Source organism: Cyanistes caeruleus, chromosome 12 (assembly GCF_971803275.1).
Source record: "Cyanistes caeruleus chromosome 12, bCyaCae1.hap1.1, whole genome shotgun sequence".
Taxonomy (NCBI): domain Eukaryota; kingdom Metazoa; phylum Chordata; class Aves; order Passeriformes; family Paridae; genus Cyanistes; species Cyanistes caeruleus.
The window spans coordinates 5,859,399-5,878,337 of record NC_141712.1 but is presented as its reverse complement, the minus strand read 5'-3'; the positions used below and the strand labels follow the sequence as shown (position 1 = coordinate 5,878,337).

Genomic DNA, 18,939 nt, shown 5'->3' with positions numbered 1-18,939 from the left:
TAATTTCACAAGGGCTTAATACTGAAGAAAACCCCTGTTCTTCATACATGTGCCTTCTACTTTGTTGAGTGTTCATGGGGATTTCTGAGTCTCAAGGAGACGAGCAGTTGTTGGTTGCTGTAAAGATGTTTATTATATGAATGCATCAGTCTCGAAGGCAAAGAGTTCAGAGAGTTAAAGTCTGTGCTAAAAGCTTTTGGCATAAAGTCCAAATTCTGAGCAGCAGCAGCAGCACTCTGGTACAAAGTCCCGATGTCCTGGGCAGCAGCTTCCCAGCACAGAGTTTCTATGATGTGGGCTGCAGAAGCAGTTGCAGTAGTTCTTCTTCTTGGTGATGATGATGATGGTGCTGCTGCTGTTCTTCTTCTTGATGTGTGTGTGGTTTTCCCAATACAGGGGATTAAATTTGTAAATCATCCAATCAGCTAAAAACATGATTCTAAAACATTCTTTCAATACCAATCTAAGCTTAATTCTTAACTCACAAAAGCAGTAGTAGTTTTACCTAAATCCTATGTACAGAGTATTATCTGTATAATTTTATTTATGTATATAGTTCTATCTGTTCTATCTAGAAATGTAAGCTATGTTCTTACTATATTTTCATTGTGTCTGGAGCTAAGTTACATCTGTGAAAGGTAGTATCACTGAACTTTAAACTAGGCCTTTAGGCCTTTCACTAACTAACATGGACTCTTAAGGCACTTAAGCTATATTTTACCTACATAAAACTAAAACCTACACTCTTACTTCATATCTATGTGGTTTAATGTATTTTAATACTTTTCTTTCTCTGAGGGACTCAGGCTATTATTATGGATTCCAACATACTTCTCCAAGGATTTCATCCTAGTCAAAAAAACCAAGTCCTTTTTTCTTTTAACTTAAAAAGTCAACTGATATCAAACATAATGACAACAGGATATTAACAACATAACATTAGCTGAAAGAGCTACTATAGGAATATGAAAGGTTTGATGGCAGTTACTGTGTTTGCACAGTAATGGCCATCAGCTTTTTTTTATCACACTTGCATCTCCTAGTGACTGGAGCAGGGGCAGCACAAGTGCAAACACCCACAGGAGCAGCTGAGATGTTTTCTTCATCTTACTGGAGCCTTGTGCTCAGGCATGTTATAAGTGATCTTTCTGTTGAGCTTGGGAGGTTAATTAAAGTTGTTATTATTGGAAGGTTAATTGATGTTACGAATTACGAAGTTATAAGGGATAAAAGTTAACTATGTGTAATTATGTTGTAAAGTTGTTAAGATGATGGTTACTAGGATTGTTAAATACTTTGGAATATTCGGGGTGAGACTGGATTGGGGTCCGGTGGATAGAATGGGGGACTGGTAAGAAATATAAGGGGGCTTATGGGGGCCTGGAATAGAATATTCAAGAACATGAAGTAATGAAGATGCTGTCAGTAATGAAGATGTGTCAGATGCCTGGAATAGAACATTTGAGAACATGAAGTAATGAAGATGTTGTCAGCACCGTGAGTAATGATTGGAAGAAACATACACCAATAATTCGACGCCCTGGAAAAATGATTGGACCAGGATGAACACGGCTATGGATCAATCAGAGCCCGAGAAAGTGACCAATCCAGGACTAAGGGAGGGTATAAATCAGGGTGTTGAGGGTTAGCAGGGGCTTCTTCTGCTGGGGAACCCATTTGTATTCTTTGTTGCTATCCCGGTTTGTAGCGTGAGGCACACAGGATTAGCCTGCGTCCTCCTTTGGCTGCAGCTCAGTCTTAATAAAAAAGCCAGGCTTTAATTTACATCAAAAAGTCTCCAGTCTCGTTTATAACAAGGCACAAGATTCTGAGGGACACCAAATGCTTTCAGCTCACCTTGAGATTCAGATCAGCTGTTCAGGCCTGGTGACACCTGGAGCTGTGCAGCAGATCTCAAATCCAGACTAAATCACTGGAGCTTTTAAAAACATCATCATTTGCAGTAAAGTCCTGACCACTGTGAAAGAGCTGCTAGTTCAGCAGCAATGAGGGAACAAGCATTTCCAGCACAAGGAACACCACGTGTCTGACACTGCCAGGGTGCCTGGTCAGCTACAGATAAGCATTTCTGTTCTTGTGAATCCTCACCTCCACTTTTCTTTCCTGGAGAACACTCCTGCCAACAGCCAAGTGAGGTTTGATAACCAAGACAAACTTCAGGCCTGTTGATATATCCTAAGTTTTCCATGGCCTAGGGAATTTCCTTGTGAGTAATGTTAAATTGGCTGAGATTCATTGCACATATTAACCCATGCTCTTTCCTCCACAAGCCCAAGCAAAACAAGATTGTGAAAGCACCTGAAAGCTTTTGTATTTTTATTGTGCATTCTATAAGTGCTTAAAGATACCACACAAGACTGTATGGATCACCTTGTCCATGTATGGCACGTGTAAGAGACAGACAGATCTCCAAAAGTTTTCATAGGTTAACTCAAATAGACACAAATTACATCAAACAGTATTATCTCATCATAGGCAAAACACTGAAAGCATCTCCCATCACACAGAACAAAGGCACTGAAACTGAGAAAGAGCTGAAATAGACCTTTTATAAGTCTGATTCACAAAAAATATTGTGTGCTTCTCACAACTCTTAAAAGAGATTAAAAATTGTATTAATCTAATTAGGGATTGTCAACTTGAAAATTTCCAATTAGAAAAAAATTCAAGCGTAGCTTTCAAAGAACAGGTACAAAGGAAATGAACAAACCTCCTTTGTCCTCTTTCAAAATAAGTTAATTTCCAGACCAAGTTGTCACAGCTTACTTTTCTTTTTTTCGTGTATAGATGCATACAAATTAATGAAATTATTCTCAGAGGATGAGATTAAGTTGTCAAGATCATAATCCACTTCAAAGGTAGGTCTCTCTCCAAAAATTACAAGAGCAAGAAATACAGCGAAGTGTGCAGTCAGTCCCCATATCTTGAACGACCTTTTATGTTCCTGGTCATCATATGTAAAGCAGTGTACCTGAGTTGAGTAGCCTGAGGAGGTTTTATAAGGGAAGGTCTTGTAATTCAAAGGCTTGATAAAGTACTCCAAAGGCACAAGAAAAACTTCACTCACTTCATCTGGATTAGGAGTGACCTGGAATGTATCCTCTAAAAATCCTACAACTGGTGTCACCAAGTTATTCATCTAAAAAGAAAGAAAAAAAATCAATGAATAAGTAAATTTTTAAAAATCAACAAACCCCTCAAACACGTTTGCACCAAGTAAAATGTTCATTCTTAAAAAAAAAAATATTTCATTGTTACAAAATGAGTACAAGAGCCTATGAGCTATTTTTAACTGCAATGCAATTCAGTCCCCCTAATGGCAAGCTATTTAATTTGACTTGAATTTGAAATAATATTTTTGTATTTGTCAGAAATGATTTTACAAATAATCTGTTCATCTTGTATAATCACAGAGCAGTTAAAAACTGCCAGTTTGCTACAGAAGTAAAAGAGCATGCATGCTTTCTCATGGGTCCTCCTCGTTTACTTTTTTTTTTATTCTGCTTTTAATCCAGATTTTCCATATCCTTCATCATATTTCTGTATTGTTTTCCCAGGATAGAGGAATTTTCCAGAATATGAAAATGTTTATCTAAAGGTACAGAAATATTATTGCAATATATTTAGCCATAAAATAGAACACTTTTTGAAACACCTGATTTACGGGCATTTTCATTCTAAATGTAATCCCTTTTTCCATAGGAAGGCAAATTCTACTGAAATCATAGTTTGCATCAATGGAACACCAAAATTCTTTAGGATACATTTCTAGTTCTATTTATTCACACAAATACCAACTGTTCTGTAGAAAGGAGGAAGAGCAAAATAGTTTTTGTGGTATTTGACTCAATTCTGGAAAGACTCTGTCCAAGTCAGAAGCACATGGAATGTATGTATTGAGGAGACAAAGTATCAGACATGTACAATATTCATGGTCCAAAACTCACATCATCTCTCCTACTGACTGAGAAAATTGGCTGAAAACAGGGAAAATTTGATCCTGTTTATACACTCCCTCTGAACTATGTGGCTTTAAGATTATCTGTACAGAAATTAAAATTTAAGAAGTTAAATAAAACTTTTTTCAATACAATTTCAAAAGTACTTCTTTTTTAATGGGGAGAGGATATTGCTAACAGATTGAAAAACAGGAGGCATAGTACTAAACTGTTACTTGGTGAACAAAAATAGTCTTCAGAAACAGAAATTCCTCTGTTCTATGGGAAAACTGATCCTATTTAATAGTACCATTGTTATAGTGAATTGAATAGTGAATTGCTATTGAAATGGAAAACCTGTTACTTTACAAATGGTGGCCCACACTCCCAAGACACCTCTGGGAGTCTCCCTGCTAAAGGTCTCTACACAATCCTGGTGCACATCCCCTCTGGTGCTCCCTCTGGGTCTGCACAGCCCTGGAGCCAGCAGACGAGAGCCCTGTGAGGCTCCAGCAGCCTGCTGGGACCCTGCCTGGGTGAGCGAGCTCTGCACAGCTCCAGGGATGGAGACTGTACAGCCTCTCAGGAACATCTGCTCCAGTTTTGGGCTGACCTCATGGTGAAAAGGATTTATTTTCTTGCATCTCATCAAAATGGCCAGGTTGCTGCTGTGTCCATTGCCTCAAGACAATTGTCATTGTCCTCTCCATGACCACGGAGGAGAAGAAAGCAGTCAAATCCCCTGGTAGCTTCCAAGCTGAGCAAGCCCAGCTCTCCCAGCCTCTCTGCTCCTCACCCCCTCGCTGTAGCCCTGTGACTGTACTCAAGGCTCTGTGCTGAACTGTCTCCAGCACAGCACTGTCTGTGGCACTCCAGAGTGTCACTAACTGGTGTCCCAAAGGTGCTCTCAGAAATACCAAACACAGAGCAAGAACCCTTTTCCTGGGCCCTGCTGGACACACGTGCTGTGCACTGGAAGAAGCGGCGCCTCTTGGCAGCTGCAGGTTTGAAAAGGTCACTGCCCACCTCACCAAAGAAAACCACCCAAACTTACTTTGTAATGATATACTGACTTACTTTATCAATTCCAGGCATCAGCCTACAGATGACTTCCACCTTCTCTGGCTGAAGACCCACTTCTTCTTCAGCTTCTCGGAGAGCAGTGTCAATATCATCTTTATCAGTGGCTTCTCTTTTACCTCCTGGAAAACACACTTCCCCTGGTGATCTTCTCAGCTAGAATGTAAAGTACCATTGTTAAATATAACAAGGTTTGTCTTTCTTACTGGATCCACACAGACACACGTTGGTATTGCAGGATCCCTTTATCTTTCCAGTCCAAAAAATGGTGGTAAAGGTTTCTGCAGACCAGAAGAAATGTGCCTTAGCAAGAGTAGCTACTTAAGAAAACACTGAGCCTATCCCCTGCTAATCCATAAACCCTATCAGAAATAAACTGCACCTGTACAGCATTGTGTAATTCATACTGGAACTTCTGCTTCAGTATGTCAGAGTTTGCATTTTGCATCATCTTGTTTGTGTAAATGACTGACAGCAGAATCCAGACAGACAAATCCAGACAGACAACTTGTAGAGCAAGATTAAAATACTCTAAGAGCAAAAACTTCTGAAAGACAAAATTAAATAATATACCTGTGAGAAAGTAGATAACGTTTGCTTCAGCCCAACAAGATTATGGAGCAAAAGAATGAAAATGGTTGGGGTGTATTTTGTTTAATCTGTTGGATGTTGTTGAGAAGCAGAGAGGGGCAGGGTTCAAGACACAACCAGAACAGGTAGAAGGATGAGAAAGGAAGGGACAGAAGAGTTGGCAGTCGAGAGAGAGCATCAGTTTTTAAGTACCCATTCAGTGGGAAAGGGTATAAAAGATTGCCATTTGGTCCAAGTGAGTGTGTGTGTGTGTGTGTGTGTGTGTGTGTTTTCACCCCTGGGGAAGGAGACACACACACGACACAGCTGGCTCGTTATTAATTAATGGTAATTTAGTTATTGCTTCAAAGACTGTGTCACCTCTTAACTGTACCAAAAAGTGAGTTATTTCTAAGATACCTTTAATTACATTCCAGTAGTAGGCTTGCACATCAAAGATCAGTAAAAAACGCATTTACAATCAGTGTATCAGCTATGTAACTGTGACTGTTTGTTTCTTTGAGCAGGACCCAGCAACAGAAAAAAGTAATTCCCGAGTACAGGCAGTTCGTGTGAGGCAGGGGTGGAAAACAAGAGCTGTAAAACGAAACAAAATGCTGGCAAAAGAGTTCTGGGAGCCTTAGCTTGTTGCCTTTTATGTATTAAAGGCAGAAAAGAGTAATACTAACTGCAGACTGAAAAATATCATTTACTAAAGCTGCACTGCACTGTCAATTTCCTTATCGAGGTAAACAGTCGTTGGCGACTCTGGAAATGCTCATTTCCCGTCACGGGTTTCCGGGGAGCCGGCCTGTTCCTGGCAGAGGAACACCACAATCACCGAGTGTAAAAACACCTGGCCCGGGCCCTCAGGAGCCAGGGGCGGCCCTGGGGGTGCGCAGATGCCGGGGGGCGAACACCGATGGTTTCCCGGGAAGGATCGCGCCCCTCAGAGCCCCCCCGGTACCTGCATGGAGCGGACGGTGAGCAGCAGGTGCAGCCGGCCCTCCCGCACCGTCAGCGGCAGCAGCACGGCCGCTCTGGGCAGCGGCAAGCGGGAGAACTTATCCCCGACATCGAACTCCCTCAGGCGGCGCCGGGCCTCCTCCATGAGCCCCTGCTTAGCAGCGGGCAGAGCGGAGCACCGGCAGCGTCCGGCCGTGCCCCGCTCTCCCGCCGCGGCCCCCGGCCAGGGGCAGGGACCGGGCCCGGCTCCTCCTCTCGCTCCGCCGCCTCTGGCACCGGCTGCGCCCTGCCCGGCCCGCCCCGGCACCGACGGGACTCCGCCAGGCAGCGTTTGATCCTTCCCTTTCCCCTTCTTTCCCCTTTCTCCTGCGGCCGTGCCCGTGTGGCGCCGCTCGCTCCCTGCCCGAGGCAGGGCCCCATTGCCCCATTGTCCATTGCCCCATTGCACCAGACGTGAGGCGCTGGCGCTGATCCTGCTCCGCTCCATCGATTCCGCACAGTCCCGGCTGAACACCGGGACCGGAGCAGCTCCCAGTGGGAGAAAGCCCGTGAAAGTGCTGCATTCGCGCAGAATCATAGAACATGGAAGGGACCATAAAGGTCACCTTATTCCACCTCTGTGGTGTTAGAAACGCACTAACTTTTAGATACAATTCAATGGGGATAACTTGCTGAAGCAAAAGAAAACTCTTTAATTAGTAATGATGCAGCTGAAGCAGGTTTGTGCCTCCCTTCCCCAAGAGACAAACACACACACCCTCCCAGAAAATGGCTTCTTTTTATACCCTTTCCTGGCCGGAGCGCTCCGTGTCTCCTTTTCCATTGGATGGGTACTTGGGAACTTACATTCTCTCCCGACCACCACCTTTTCATAGAATCCCAGAATCACAGAATTAGGTTGGAAAAAACCTTTAAGATATCTAATCTAACAACAATCTAATGTGTGACCTCATCAATTAAACCATGGCACTGAGTGCCACATCCAGTCCTATAAACATTTCCAGGGTTGGCGACTCTACCACCTCTCTGGGCAGACAATTCCAGTGCACACTCTCTCTTTCAGTGAAGAATTTTTTTCTAACGTCTAACCTAAACTTCCCCTGATGCAGCTTAAAGCTGTGTCCTCTCCTTCTGCCAGCTGTTGCTTGGGAGAAGAGACTGACCCCTTCCTGACCACAACCACCTTTCAGGCTGTTGTAGAGAGTGATAAGGTCAACTTTTCTCTAGGCTAAACCACCCCACGTCCTTCAGTCGTTCCTCACAGGGCTTGTGTTCCAGGCCCTTCACCAGCCTTGTTGCCTCCTCTGGAAGTGTTCAAGCATCTCAACATCCTTCCTAAAATGAGGGCCCAGAACTGGACACAGCACTCGAGGTGTGGCCTCACCAGTGCTGAGAAGAGGGGAGGAATGACCTCCCTGCTCCTGCTGGCCACACTATTCCTGATCCAGGCCAGGGTCCATTGACTTTCTTGGCCAGCTGGGCACTGCTGGCTCAAGTTCAGCCAGCTGTCACCAGCATCCCCAGATCCCTTTCTGCCTGAGCACTGTCCAGCCACTCTGTCCCCAGCATGTAGCACTGCAGGGGTGGTTGTGGCCAATGTGCAGGACTCAGCACTAGAACTTTTGAACTTCATATTGGACTCAGCCCCTCTATCCAGCCTGTCCAAGTCCTTCTGCAGAGCCCTCCTGCCCTCCATCTGATCATGCTCCCAGCTTGGTGTCATCTGTAAATTTATGGTCCCCTCCCTCCTTATCATACATCTTTTTTAGTCACTTCTTCAACCCCACCCCTCTCCCAGCTCACAGCAACACTCAACAACCAGAATAAATGCAAACAACACATAGAACCAACACGGTTCATTCTTCAACCTAATAACCTTTTGGCTTCAGGAAAAATATCACCTCATCTCTCATGATCCACCCTTTCATTATCCTATTTTGCTGAAACTCTTGATTAATTATCCTGTCTGGTCAGCATAAACTGAGTCCTTTTGTGAAGTAGTTATAGATAAGATTAATCAGTCTTTTATTAGTTCAGTGTTAAATTCAGTATACTTAAAAGTTCCTGAGTTGTCAGCTCACGTTGCAATCCATAGTTCTCCTCCAACACAAGTAAAGTAAGTTGTAGATACACTGGTGTGCAATGTCTCCCATCAGCAGTTCCATCCATGCTTGCTGGGTTGAAGCAAAACTCAGGTCTAAGTGCAGCAACAAAGATTACCTTCCTCAGTATCCATATCTGCTTCCTAAGTTCTGTGCACTAGAACAGCACACTGTAGGGATACAGAGATGATGCACAGAAGCTGTGACACTCCATCCAGACATTTCCAGAGTCTTAGAACATCATTTCCTACTCCTCTTTTGTCAAGGTCTGGTATGATTTATATTCCCACTGCTCAACCCCCAAGGGATTGCAGAGCCCACAGCGGAGCAAAAGTCTCTCTGCTGGCAGATACAGAGGTTGTCCAATATTGCCCTTGACTGTTTACTATTAAATCATCATTTGAAGGTTAACTTTAAAGGGTCACTTCCCTGTACCACTGTCCAAGTTTGGGGAAGAGCTTCCACTGGTCCTTTGACACCAGAGGCATGAGACCACTCCTTTTCTGCTGTAAATGTTTCAGTTGTTGAAACTGCCTGAAAGGGACCTTCCCATGCTGGTGGTTAAGGTATCATCTTTCCTAGATTTTATTAGAAGCAAATCTCCTGGTTTTACCTGGTGTAATGAAAGTCTAGAGGTGATGGTGGGGGTAACATCCCTTTTCTTCTAAGATCCCTGAGAGAAAGTGTAATTGCCTGCGAATAACTTCTGAGAGTCATTAGTCATTAGTTTCAGCCATTGGCAACCCTTCCTCCCTTCCCAGATAAGGTAACCAAAATAACATTTCATAGGGAGAAACTCCTATGTCTTTCCTTGGAGCAGTTCTGATCCATAATAATGCTAATCTGGTTTCAGTCATTAATTTGGCAATGTGGTTATTAAGGATAGCATACATTCATCTTAGCCACTTTGGAGGTAGTTGAGGTAGGAAAGGCTTCTGCCCGCCCAGTGGGTGAGGTGATCAACTGTTACAAGAAGATATTTCCATCTCAGTATTTTGGGGAATTCAGTGTGATCCATCTGCATATTTTGAAAGGATCTAAGGACTAGGTCTCTTCCCTCACTAGGGTGTTTTCTCATCACTTTTTTATTTATCTTGTAACAAATGGAGTATTGTTCAGTCACTATTTGGCTGCTGTATAGAATGCCTCACAGCAACAAGTTCTTAAGAATTGATGACACAGTGCTTGAGCTGTCCAGTGTATTCCTTGGTGTAGCTTAATTAAAATTTCTCCAGCAATTGCTTTATTCATTATTTGTCTCCCTTCCCTGCCCAACTGCGACTGGAACTACACCAAAGGGAAAGTGCCTGCAGCCGAGAGAAGGCTGTGGTTTGGTATTTGGTTCTGTTTGTTGTTGCTGCCAGCGTTGTTTGTTTGCCTTGTTACACATAGTAGTAAAGAAGTGTTGCTCCTTTTCCCATATCTTTGCCTGAAGGGCCCTTAATTTCAAAGTTATAATAATTTGGAGGGAAGGGGGTCACATTCTCCATTCCAGAGAGGTCAGGCAGACACCTGTCTTTGCAAACAAAACAGGCTGACAGCGATCTGTGAACAACTGTTTAATGAACAGTGATTAATAGTTAATTACCATTTAACTAACAATTGGTTAGTTAAATGATAATGAGGAGGTGGAGCTGGAGCTTGAGAGGGTGGCTGCAGAGGTCTCAGGTAGGAGGTGGGAGACCATCAGCAGCAGCAAACAAGATGTTGCCAGCTCCTGCTGGATGCTCCAGCTGACACAAATGTTGTCACTCGGGTGTTGGCTGCCAGCGCACCTGCTTCTTGGGTCTCTGGCCTTCCTCTGCCTGCCGTAAGGCAGAGCGTTTCTCTCTATCAAAACTCTTCTGGTCCCGGGCTCTGCCCTTCAGAATCACCCGCACCCTCCTGTGACTCGGCTCCAGGTTAGGAATGCTGGGAAGAGAGGGACTGCTATTAGCCAGATAAACATTTCCAGCCAGACGCTTTTCTGTCTCCTTGCAGAGCACACAGTGTTGCATCCTCTCTCTGTGCAAGCAGTGAGCAGCAAATGAAACAACTGCACTCACTCCTTGGAGGCTGCAGAGGTGCAAGGGCAGGAACACAACCAGTTAAGTGCCTGGGGACCAACTGCATTACACGGGGCTCGTGTAGAGAAGCAGGCCTTGCTTGTCCCAAAAGGAAGCAGAGCTAGGGACTGGCTTCTTCCTGGATCTCTTGTTTCAGATTTTGCAACCCTGCAGGAGCTTAATGTTTCACACAGTGTCTTTTGCCAGTGTCTCCCTACCAAGGCCAGATGATCACTCTGTGCTCCTGTGGGAGCTGCTGCTTCTCTTGGGCTGCTTGTCTCCAGGCCCACCTCCCCATCCCAGTCAGAGGGACTGAAGGGAGGGTGTTAGGTGATGAACCAGGCTGTGCTTGGTGATGCCCAGCAATAGCACAAGAGGCAGTGGGCAGAACCTGAACAGGAAATTCCTCCATCCGAACTTGAGGAAGAACGTCTTTCCTGTGTAGGAGACAGCTGCCCAGAGAGGGTGTGGAGTGTCCCTCACTGGAATTATTCCAGAGCCCTCTGGACACAACCCTGTGCCACGTGCTCTGGGATGACCCCACGTGAGCAGGGAGGTGGGAGCAGATGACCTCCTGTGGTCCCTTCTACCCTGTTCCAAGCTGTGATTCAGTGATACCCATCAGAAGCGTGAGTTGGCAAGTACGTAGACGTTTCCCACCTGCACAGCATGGTGATCTCAAAGTTCCCCACACACTTCGGGGAGAACAGCACTTGGAAGGTCTGCTGCTGGCCAGGAGCGATGGTGCCGTGGTCGGGGTCGATAGAGAACAGGGGCACGTCATGGACGATGTCTGGGAAGATTTCCAGGGAGGAACTGACACGCTCCAGAGAGAGCTGCTTTTGCTTAGAGCGGCGTAGCTTCTTGGAACGGTCCTTCTGCTTGGACTGCTTCTGCTTGGAATCCTGCTGCTGCTTGGACTGCTCCTGCTGCTGCTGCTCAGGCTCCTGCTGCTGCTGCTCAGAAGGCTGCTGCTGCTTGGAATCCTGCTGCTGCTTGGCAAGCTCCTGTAGGCGCCGCAGCTCAGAAGGATGTGTCTTAAAATGAGAGCCCTGCTGCCACCAGAAACTATGCACCAGCTTTCTGTACTTCTTTACAGTAGCAGAAGAGAGCAACTGACCTGCAGAGAGGAAGAGGACACCATTCAAAGACAAAATCCTATGTTCCCAGCAACTCTGCCTCCTGCAGCACATAGGTGGAAGAGAGCTGGGATGCACTTGGAGCATCTCTGGCCAAATACTTTATTCTAGCAGAAAACAGAGCTTCTGGGAGCAGGGTCTCTGCCTGCAGCACACACTCCTGTGCCAAAGCAGGAGTTGGTTTTAGACAGTGACTTTGCATCTGCCCTGGAGTGGGGAACTGCACACAGACAGTGGCTGCAGGGCAGCTCACTCATTACACCATTGTTCTTCCCAGTCTCAGACTTCTCAAAGCAATGACCTGATGTCCCCCCTCCCAGTCCTGACCCAGCACGTGGCCCTCTCCAGAGCCTGGCTCAGCTCCTTTGCAGAGCAGAAGTGGCACAGCAAGAACAGAAGGGGCTAAAAGGCAGAGGTGGGCAAGGAGAAAACTCCAGTTACAGCTGGGAAGATGTTGATGAAAGTGGAAGCGTGGACAAGGATGAAAAAGCAATTCATGTTTTGGGGTGAAGTGGCAGGGTCTTCTCCCCAGGCCCTCAGCTACCAAGTGAAATGCCCTTACGCATCAGAGTGGTTGAGTAGGGCTTCCTCACTGGTTCATAATCTGCAGCTTCTTCCCAGAAGTATTGCAGGGCTACCTTCCCTGTGTTGTCCATCCTGAAACTGAAAAGCAAGAAGGAGGAATTAAAAAAATGTCAAATAAATATAAAGCAAATAGTACAGTAACACTGTCTGAGGGACTCCTGGTACCACTTTCTGCTGAGGAACATCTTCTTCCCCAGGCAACCCTGCCATGCTCAGACTGCTGTCCTGGGTGGCCCAGAAAAGTATTTCCAAGTCTGAAAGTTTAAGAGGAAAGGGCCAACATGGTGTCCAGGACACTGAAGCTGAGGGGCTTACTCTGGACTTTAGGTCTTGGTTTGACTGCAGACTTATTCCTGAGCAGATGAGGACAGGTGACACGCAGTGAAAGCAAACCCATGGCTGTTCTCAGCAGAATGGCAGCATTGAGCCTCTCCTGACCACCCTCTCCTGCTTGGCTTTACGTGCACGTAAATGGGCCTGTGCTGTTTTGGCTGGGGTAGAGTTCTGGGAAGCAGGCACTGGGTCAGCCCTGGGAAAGGCAGCTCCTGCTCACAGGGCCCTGCCTGGCCTCAGCACTCACGTGGCTGTACTTGTCTCGAAGGGCAAGGTGTCGTTGAGATGAACCACAATCGTGTTCAGTTTGAACTGGGCGTAGCCAACCACGGCACTGAGGTACACCTCAGTCTCCTGGCTGCTCTCCTCCAGCACAGTGTGAGCCGGTTCCTCGACTATCTTGACTATCTGCAAACGGAGGAGAAAAGAATCACTGAGCAGAGCCCAGAAAGTCAGGCTGAGAAGGGAATCTTTTGGTCTCCAAGATCAGCCTCATAGAGGGATTAGAAAGGACCATTCACTTTTACTTCTCTGGAAAGATGACAGAATTGGGACTGTTGTGCTGCAGTAGTTGTTTCTACCCACTGATCAAAGCAGTTGCTACCACAGCTGTTAATGTACCCATGGAGACTGCATTCCAATCCCTGTACTTTAAGCTTGGAGAGTGACCGACTTTTTTCCTGGTCCCCTATAAATCCAGCAGGTCTCAAAATTAGGGTGAAGTTCCCCTGCTGGAGCTCTGTGGATGGAGAATCCCAAGAATGAAGAGTTCTAGAAGCACCTTTTTCTTCTTGTCTTAGGAGAAAGTGCTCTCCAGATGTCGTGTGGAGCAACAGCCACACTGCTGGCAGCTGGGGATGGGCATTTTGGGACGTGAAAGATCTCACTAGGAAAGTCTCCAACTGCAGATGTTCTGATAGAACAGAGGATGGTTTAGAGGCCTTAAAATGATCCAGAAACTCAGAAAGAACCTTCACCCAAGATGAGTGTGTTTGGTAATAATAACAATAAAAGAAAGAGTCTCCAGAGATGATCCTTCTCCAGACTCCTCCATACTGTCATACAGTGCTTGGGCTACTCCATGATGAGATAACCCTCCCAATACAGAGACAATCAAAATCTCTGGTATCCATGCAGACAAAACTTGGAGTTCACCAGCATATGCAGTAGAAATGTATTTCTGTCCACTTTAAAAGAAGAGACGGAGTGCAGCAGACTTAACTCCTTGTTGGTGAAAAGGCACCAAATCAGATGAGGAGATGTTTAATACCATAGAACAGCATAAAATCACAAAACATTGTCTCCCATTCAACATGCGCTGCAAGACTTGTGCTTTCCTGTCAAAAGGCTTTCCCTCTTCTGTATGTGGTCACTGTGCATCCACCTCTGCCCTAGAATGCACTGCTGCACTGAGAACCTCAGGACTGTCCAATGTCCAGAGGAAGCAGGAGCTGCTCAGCCAGCAGTGATGGTGTTATGGTGGTTCTTTTTGTAAAAGCTGGGATGGCTTTTTTTGCTGTTTTGCTTCTTACCTTCTTTTTTTCTGGCCGTTTGGCTGCTGGGTGTTTCTTGGTGGTATCCTTCCATGTGACAATGCACATTTGGTCATCCCAGTCTGGAACCTTCCTTCGTGGCAGCTCAAAGTTGATCTTGGTCACCTTACATTTCACAAGGTGCCTCCTGAAGGTGGCTGAGACATCTGACTTCAAGGTCACTGTGATGGCCTTGGTGCAGCCAGGGTGGAGATGTCCCACCTAGGGAGAATCAGGGAATCAAGACCAAACTGGAAGCACTGCCAAGGGCAGGACAGATATAGCAAAAGGGACTGATGTGGTGAGCAGCTGTGCCAGGAACCTGCACCTCAGTGTGGATTTATGTGAAGTTTGATAGACAAAAGTATGAAGAGAAGGTACCACCTCCCATAACGTGAAGCCTTTTCTGCAAGGCTGGCAGCCTTAGCCCAGCCAAGCCAGGGACTGCATCTCCTATGTGGCACTGGAATGGGCTAGCACTGGCATGTGAGGTCTCCCTGCCAGCTCCTGGGAACCCCAGGGCAGGGCTTGAGCAATGGAGAAAGGCAGAGCAGTCCCCACTCACCTTGGGGGAGAACTGGAATGGGGCGTCTGCCTCCCACTCAAAGCGCATGAACGTCCTACGGGTGTGGTTGGTGATGCTGAAGGTCCTGTGGCAGGGCTTCCCAACAGGACAGTCCCCAAACTGGATGTTATTCACTCTGACAGCTGTTAAGGAGGAAGGCAAGGGATCTCAGCATGTAGGGAGTTCCACCCCGCCCCCCTCACATGCACAGACTTCTGTATGTTCAATGCTTGCTTGCTCCAAGCCTTCCTCCCTCTGGCAGGGAGCTCCCCAGGCAGTTCCCCATCCCACCACTTTCAGGGAAACACCCTGGCACACCCCTGAGCCAGCGCCATGCAGCACAGCACACACTGCTCTGCATGCATGGCTGCCACACCCACAGGCCTCCATGTCCAGGGGTGACAGCCCAGGCCTGCCTAGAGAGAGGACACACATGATCAGATATTTTCTTCTTCCTTGTTCCACCTTGGCAGCCTCTCCTCTCTTACCATCAATGATGTCTTTGTTCAGACTACTCATAGCATTCTTTTCCTCTGTGTCTTCCTCTAGTCCATCGAGGGTGAATTCATCCTTGTGGCCTTCACCCACCAGCTCTATCAGGGTCTTGTTAGAGTAGGTGTCCCCCACTAACACACGGATCTTCCCTTCCACACGTTGAGCCAGGGTGGGTTTGAAAATGACATTAAATGCTGTTGATTGCCCACGATGCAGAAGCAGGAAAGGCTTCTCTGGGGGCTTTCTCACTGCACAGCAATGGAAATCAGAGTTAAGCGATAGATAGAGTTGTAGAGAGAAAATATTTCCATAGGATAGATGAGGAACAGGAGGTTGAAGCCAGCTGCTTTCTAAGCTGGGTTCTACCTCCAGTGGTTGCAGACCCTCTTCCTGTGTTGACAAGACTGCCACCTCCAGACACATCACCACTTAAGCAGTTTAACCTCAGGCTGATGCCCAGCCCTCATTCCATCTGCTTCCAGCCAGCTCCAGCCACATGGAAAGCTGAGCCAAAGAGCACTTTTGGCTTCTGCTGGCTGCCTGTGTGCTCAAGGGCTGTGTACATTCAGGCTGGGACCTTGCCACATGCTGCAAATACCTCAGAGGCTCCACTGAGGTACTGCAAGTCCCCCACAACTCAACCCACTGAGAGGAATGTTGGATTTGTCTTTACAAACAAGCTGTGGGTCTGCTGGTAGATAAAACTAGCACTGAGAGATAAAAGAAACCATGGGAAGGATTCCACTGATTGATGAATGGAAAAAAAAAGCTATTTGCCTTTACAAACAAACTGTAGGTCTGCTGACAAATGAAATTGGATAGTGAAAGATGAAAGAAACAATGGAGAAAGACAGTAAATTCTGTAAGAATTAGAAATTAAGAGAGGGAGGGTTATACATTAGAGGGGAATCTTAGGTATCAGGTATTCCAGGAAGTCTGTACCTCTCAAGTACCTCAGCCAATGGGGAAAGAGAGAGGGACATGCGGCTGGGAAATTAGGATTAAAAGGAGGCTGCGTCCTCCAAACATTTGAGAGACCCCAGGGGAATGCCCCATGGCTGCTCCCTTTAATCAAATAGAGTAAAAGGACTCCTCTGTCTCCTTTTTGGACATAAACCTCTGGTGTTTGTGGATTAATTTTCCTGACAGCACCATGTCTAGAAGAACAGAAGAACTTCCTACAACTTGCTAGGAGGAAACCCTGCAAAAAATCCCCCAGAAAAGCTTGGGGGACAGAGAGCCCAAGGAAAGAAACTGTCTCTAACATCTGTCTGCAGCTTAGAGAAGCCAAGAACAGGGCACACGTTTTCCCTCTGTGTACGATCACACTTCATGGTTAATGAATTTACCGTCTTCATCGGAGTCCTCTCCCACATCTTCAGTGTGGAATCTCTCCATTGTGGAGTGCCGGCCTTTCAAGAAGAACACTCCGTGCTCATCCTCCAGGTGTAACATAAACTGAGAAAAGGGAACACAGAGCACAATGATACTGGTGTGAGTACAGGATGGCACAGGGACTGACACTACAGTGCTGCTGGTCCTGCATGGGAACCCAGCACCTCTCCCACTCCAAACACAACTTTGCACAAAAGTTAAGTCAAACCAGCCAGGAAAAAAGGGAATTTAGAGGCATTTGGGTAGAAGCACAGAACCAAACAGGACAGAAAATAATGAGCAGAATGTAATTAACCCACAAGTAAGTTTGGGAAAAATGTAGTAATCTGGGAAATACAATCTAATGGAACTGGGAAATCCCACGTGTCCATGGGAACAAAAGGTGACCTGAGAGACAGGGGGAAAATACTTCACCACCTTTCTTGTGTTCAACTTAAAGAAGAAAGACTGGATGGAAAATTTCCAGGAAGCCCCTTCTTGGAGAACAGATGTCAGTCTCTTGCTTAAAAAGAATTTGTGACACCTCTTGCCAGGTCTGCCATGGTTTTTGGGACCCTTCCCCTGTGCCACAAGCACTTGTTCCCAGACAAGACCATTCCTTGAGCAGGTCCTCACCTCGACAGGTACGATGCCATCATTAAGGACGACCAGGGGGAGCATCTCTGAATCTCCCAGCTGGAGCCTCTTGAAGCGCAGCACGGCATTTCCTCTCTTGCTGCGAGCTCTCGGGCACACGACTGTCACCTGCGGCTCGTGCCCCCTCCCACTGATGGTGAAGGTCAGGATTTGGGGCTTGATTTTCACAGAGCTGCAGGAGAGGCACAGAAACAATTCCAGCTGGCACTAGCCCATTTCTCACTGGGCAGGCAAAGCAGCAAGGGCAACCCACACTGTTTTCCCTGCCTGGTGCTCCTGTACCCCACAACACAGCCCCCACCAGCCTCTTCCCAATCTGCTCAGGGCCATTCACAAGAGGAGTCTGCTCCAAAGAGCCACAGCCTTCCACAATAACGGCTAAAAACAATTTAACTTAAATGAATTGTGTAGTACAGCAGGTAAATAATGAGGCACCAGATAAGATATGGCAAATCCCCTGGCTGCAGTGAGATGAGACACAGGCAACAAGCAAAAGCACAGCAGGAAAGCAGCACAAAAGCAAGAAGGCAAAAATAAATCATCGTCACCATCAGTAAAGATAATTTCCAAGAACAGTATAAAAGCAATTGCTTATTAGCAATTAGACTTCTCTTGCTCCAATTCAGCCACTAAAGGGTTGAGGAAGGGCAGGTCAAAGCCCCTGTACACAGGTCCCAGGGCAGAGGAACTGGGCTCCTCTTTCCTGCCAGCTCCAATCACTCACATAAATAGCTTCATGAATACCAGGGAATCACAGAGGATCACTTACTGTTACAGAAACAAAGAAGAAATTGTGACTGCTGACTTGCTAGCACAGAAACTGCTTCATCTAAGCCTTTGTCCTTGGAAACACCAGTTCAGCTGTAGCACATCTCAGTAACTTCCAGTTGGCTACCTAATATTCCCTGTCTTTACAGTTCCTCATACAGGCTAAACCATCAGCCTCATTTTTCTGCCCTAACAGTTACTGTCTCCCAGATCCTCTAATGCCAAGTACTCTGCCTAAGGCTACTGAAAGTATTAGTGCTGACAGGAGCTCTGTGCCTTCCCAGTGAGGCCTCCCCCAATATTTCACAGGCTCAGTTACCTTTTTGGGATGACAAGGCAAGCCCTGAAAGTGCAGTTGTAGGTCTGCTCATCTGGTGGGGTGAAGGTCACCGTAGCAACGGCATAGGATGAACCAGGAACAGTCATCTTGACTGGATCCAACTTGAAAACATCGGTAGGACTTTTTTCCTTGGGGGAAACCAGAGAGCAGTGTCAGGAGAAAACACCTTTCAACACGACACAGCTTTATTCATAAATGCATTACTGAGAACAGTCCCAGACAGTGTGTCTTCCTTCCTGCCTCCCTGGGCAGACTCCCTCCCTCCCAAGGAATGCTGACCTTGTGCTACTAAAGCATTGTGTGTTTTGAGCACTGGCAGCTGCCCCAGCAAATAAGGGAGGCGGGCACTGCATGGAAAACCCTGCAAATAACCTAGAACTGGCCTTCAAAGAGAAGGAAAAGCCAGGGAGCCTGAGGAAATGCTCTGCT

At 46.4% G+C, this 18,939-nt stretch overlaps 2 protein-coding genes and 1 long non-coding RNA gene across 5 annotated transcripts in view; 1 reads left to right on the top strand and 2 right to left on the bottom strand.

The window, feature by feature from the left end:
- Positions 1-18,939, top strand: part of LOC147650828 (uncharacterized) — a 130,809-nt gene that overhangs the window by 40,178 nt on the left and 71,692 nt on the right. The gene's annotated exons all lie outside the window — the stretch shown is intronic.
- Positions 111-9,909, bottom strand: NUDT7 (nudix hydrolase 7). Its single transcript, XM_023934859.2, has 3 exons — positions 6,577-9,909; positions 5,037-5,195; positions 111-3,160 (listed from the first exon to the last, which is right to left on the bottom strand). The coding sequence occupies exons 1-3, from the start codon at positions 7,150-7,152 to the stop codon at positions 2,777-2,779; spliced, it is 1,119 nt and encodes a 372-aa protein (XP_023790627.2). The 5' UTR covers positions 7,153-9,909; the 3' UTR covers positions 111-2,776.
- The window catches only part of LOC111934787 (axonemal central pair apparatus protein HYDIN-like), a 68,913-nt gene continuing 60,197 nt past the window's right edge, over positions 10,224-18,939 (bottom strand). For all 3 annotated transcript variants that reach the window (XM_086848119.1, XM_086848120.1, XM_086848118.1), the window contains 10 exons: positions 18,490-18,638; positions 17,382-17,574; positions 16,721-16,829; positions 15,365-15,619; positions 14,877-15,019; positions 14,312-14,533; positions 13,027-13,187; positions 12,424-12,524; positions 11,383-11,842; positions 10,224-10,588 (listed from right to left, as the gene is read on the bottom strand). In XM_086848119.1, coding sequence (XP_086704245.1) covers positions 10,426-10,588; positions 11,383-11,842; positions 12,424-12,524; positions 13,027-13,187; positions 14,312-14,533; positions 14,877-15,019; positions 15,365-15,619; positions 16,721-16,829; positions 17,382-17,574; positions 18,490-18,638 — 1,956 coding nt within the window. In that variant the 3' untranslated portion in view covers positions 10,224-10,425. The remainder of the gene's footprint in view (positions 10,589-11,382; positions 11,843-12,423; positions 12,525-13,026; positions 13,188-14,311; positions 14,534-14,876; positions 15,020-15,364; positions 15,620-16,720; positions 16,830-17,381; positions 17,575-18,489; positions 18,639-18,939) is intronic.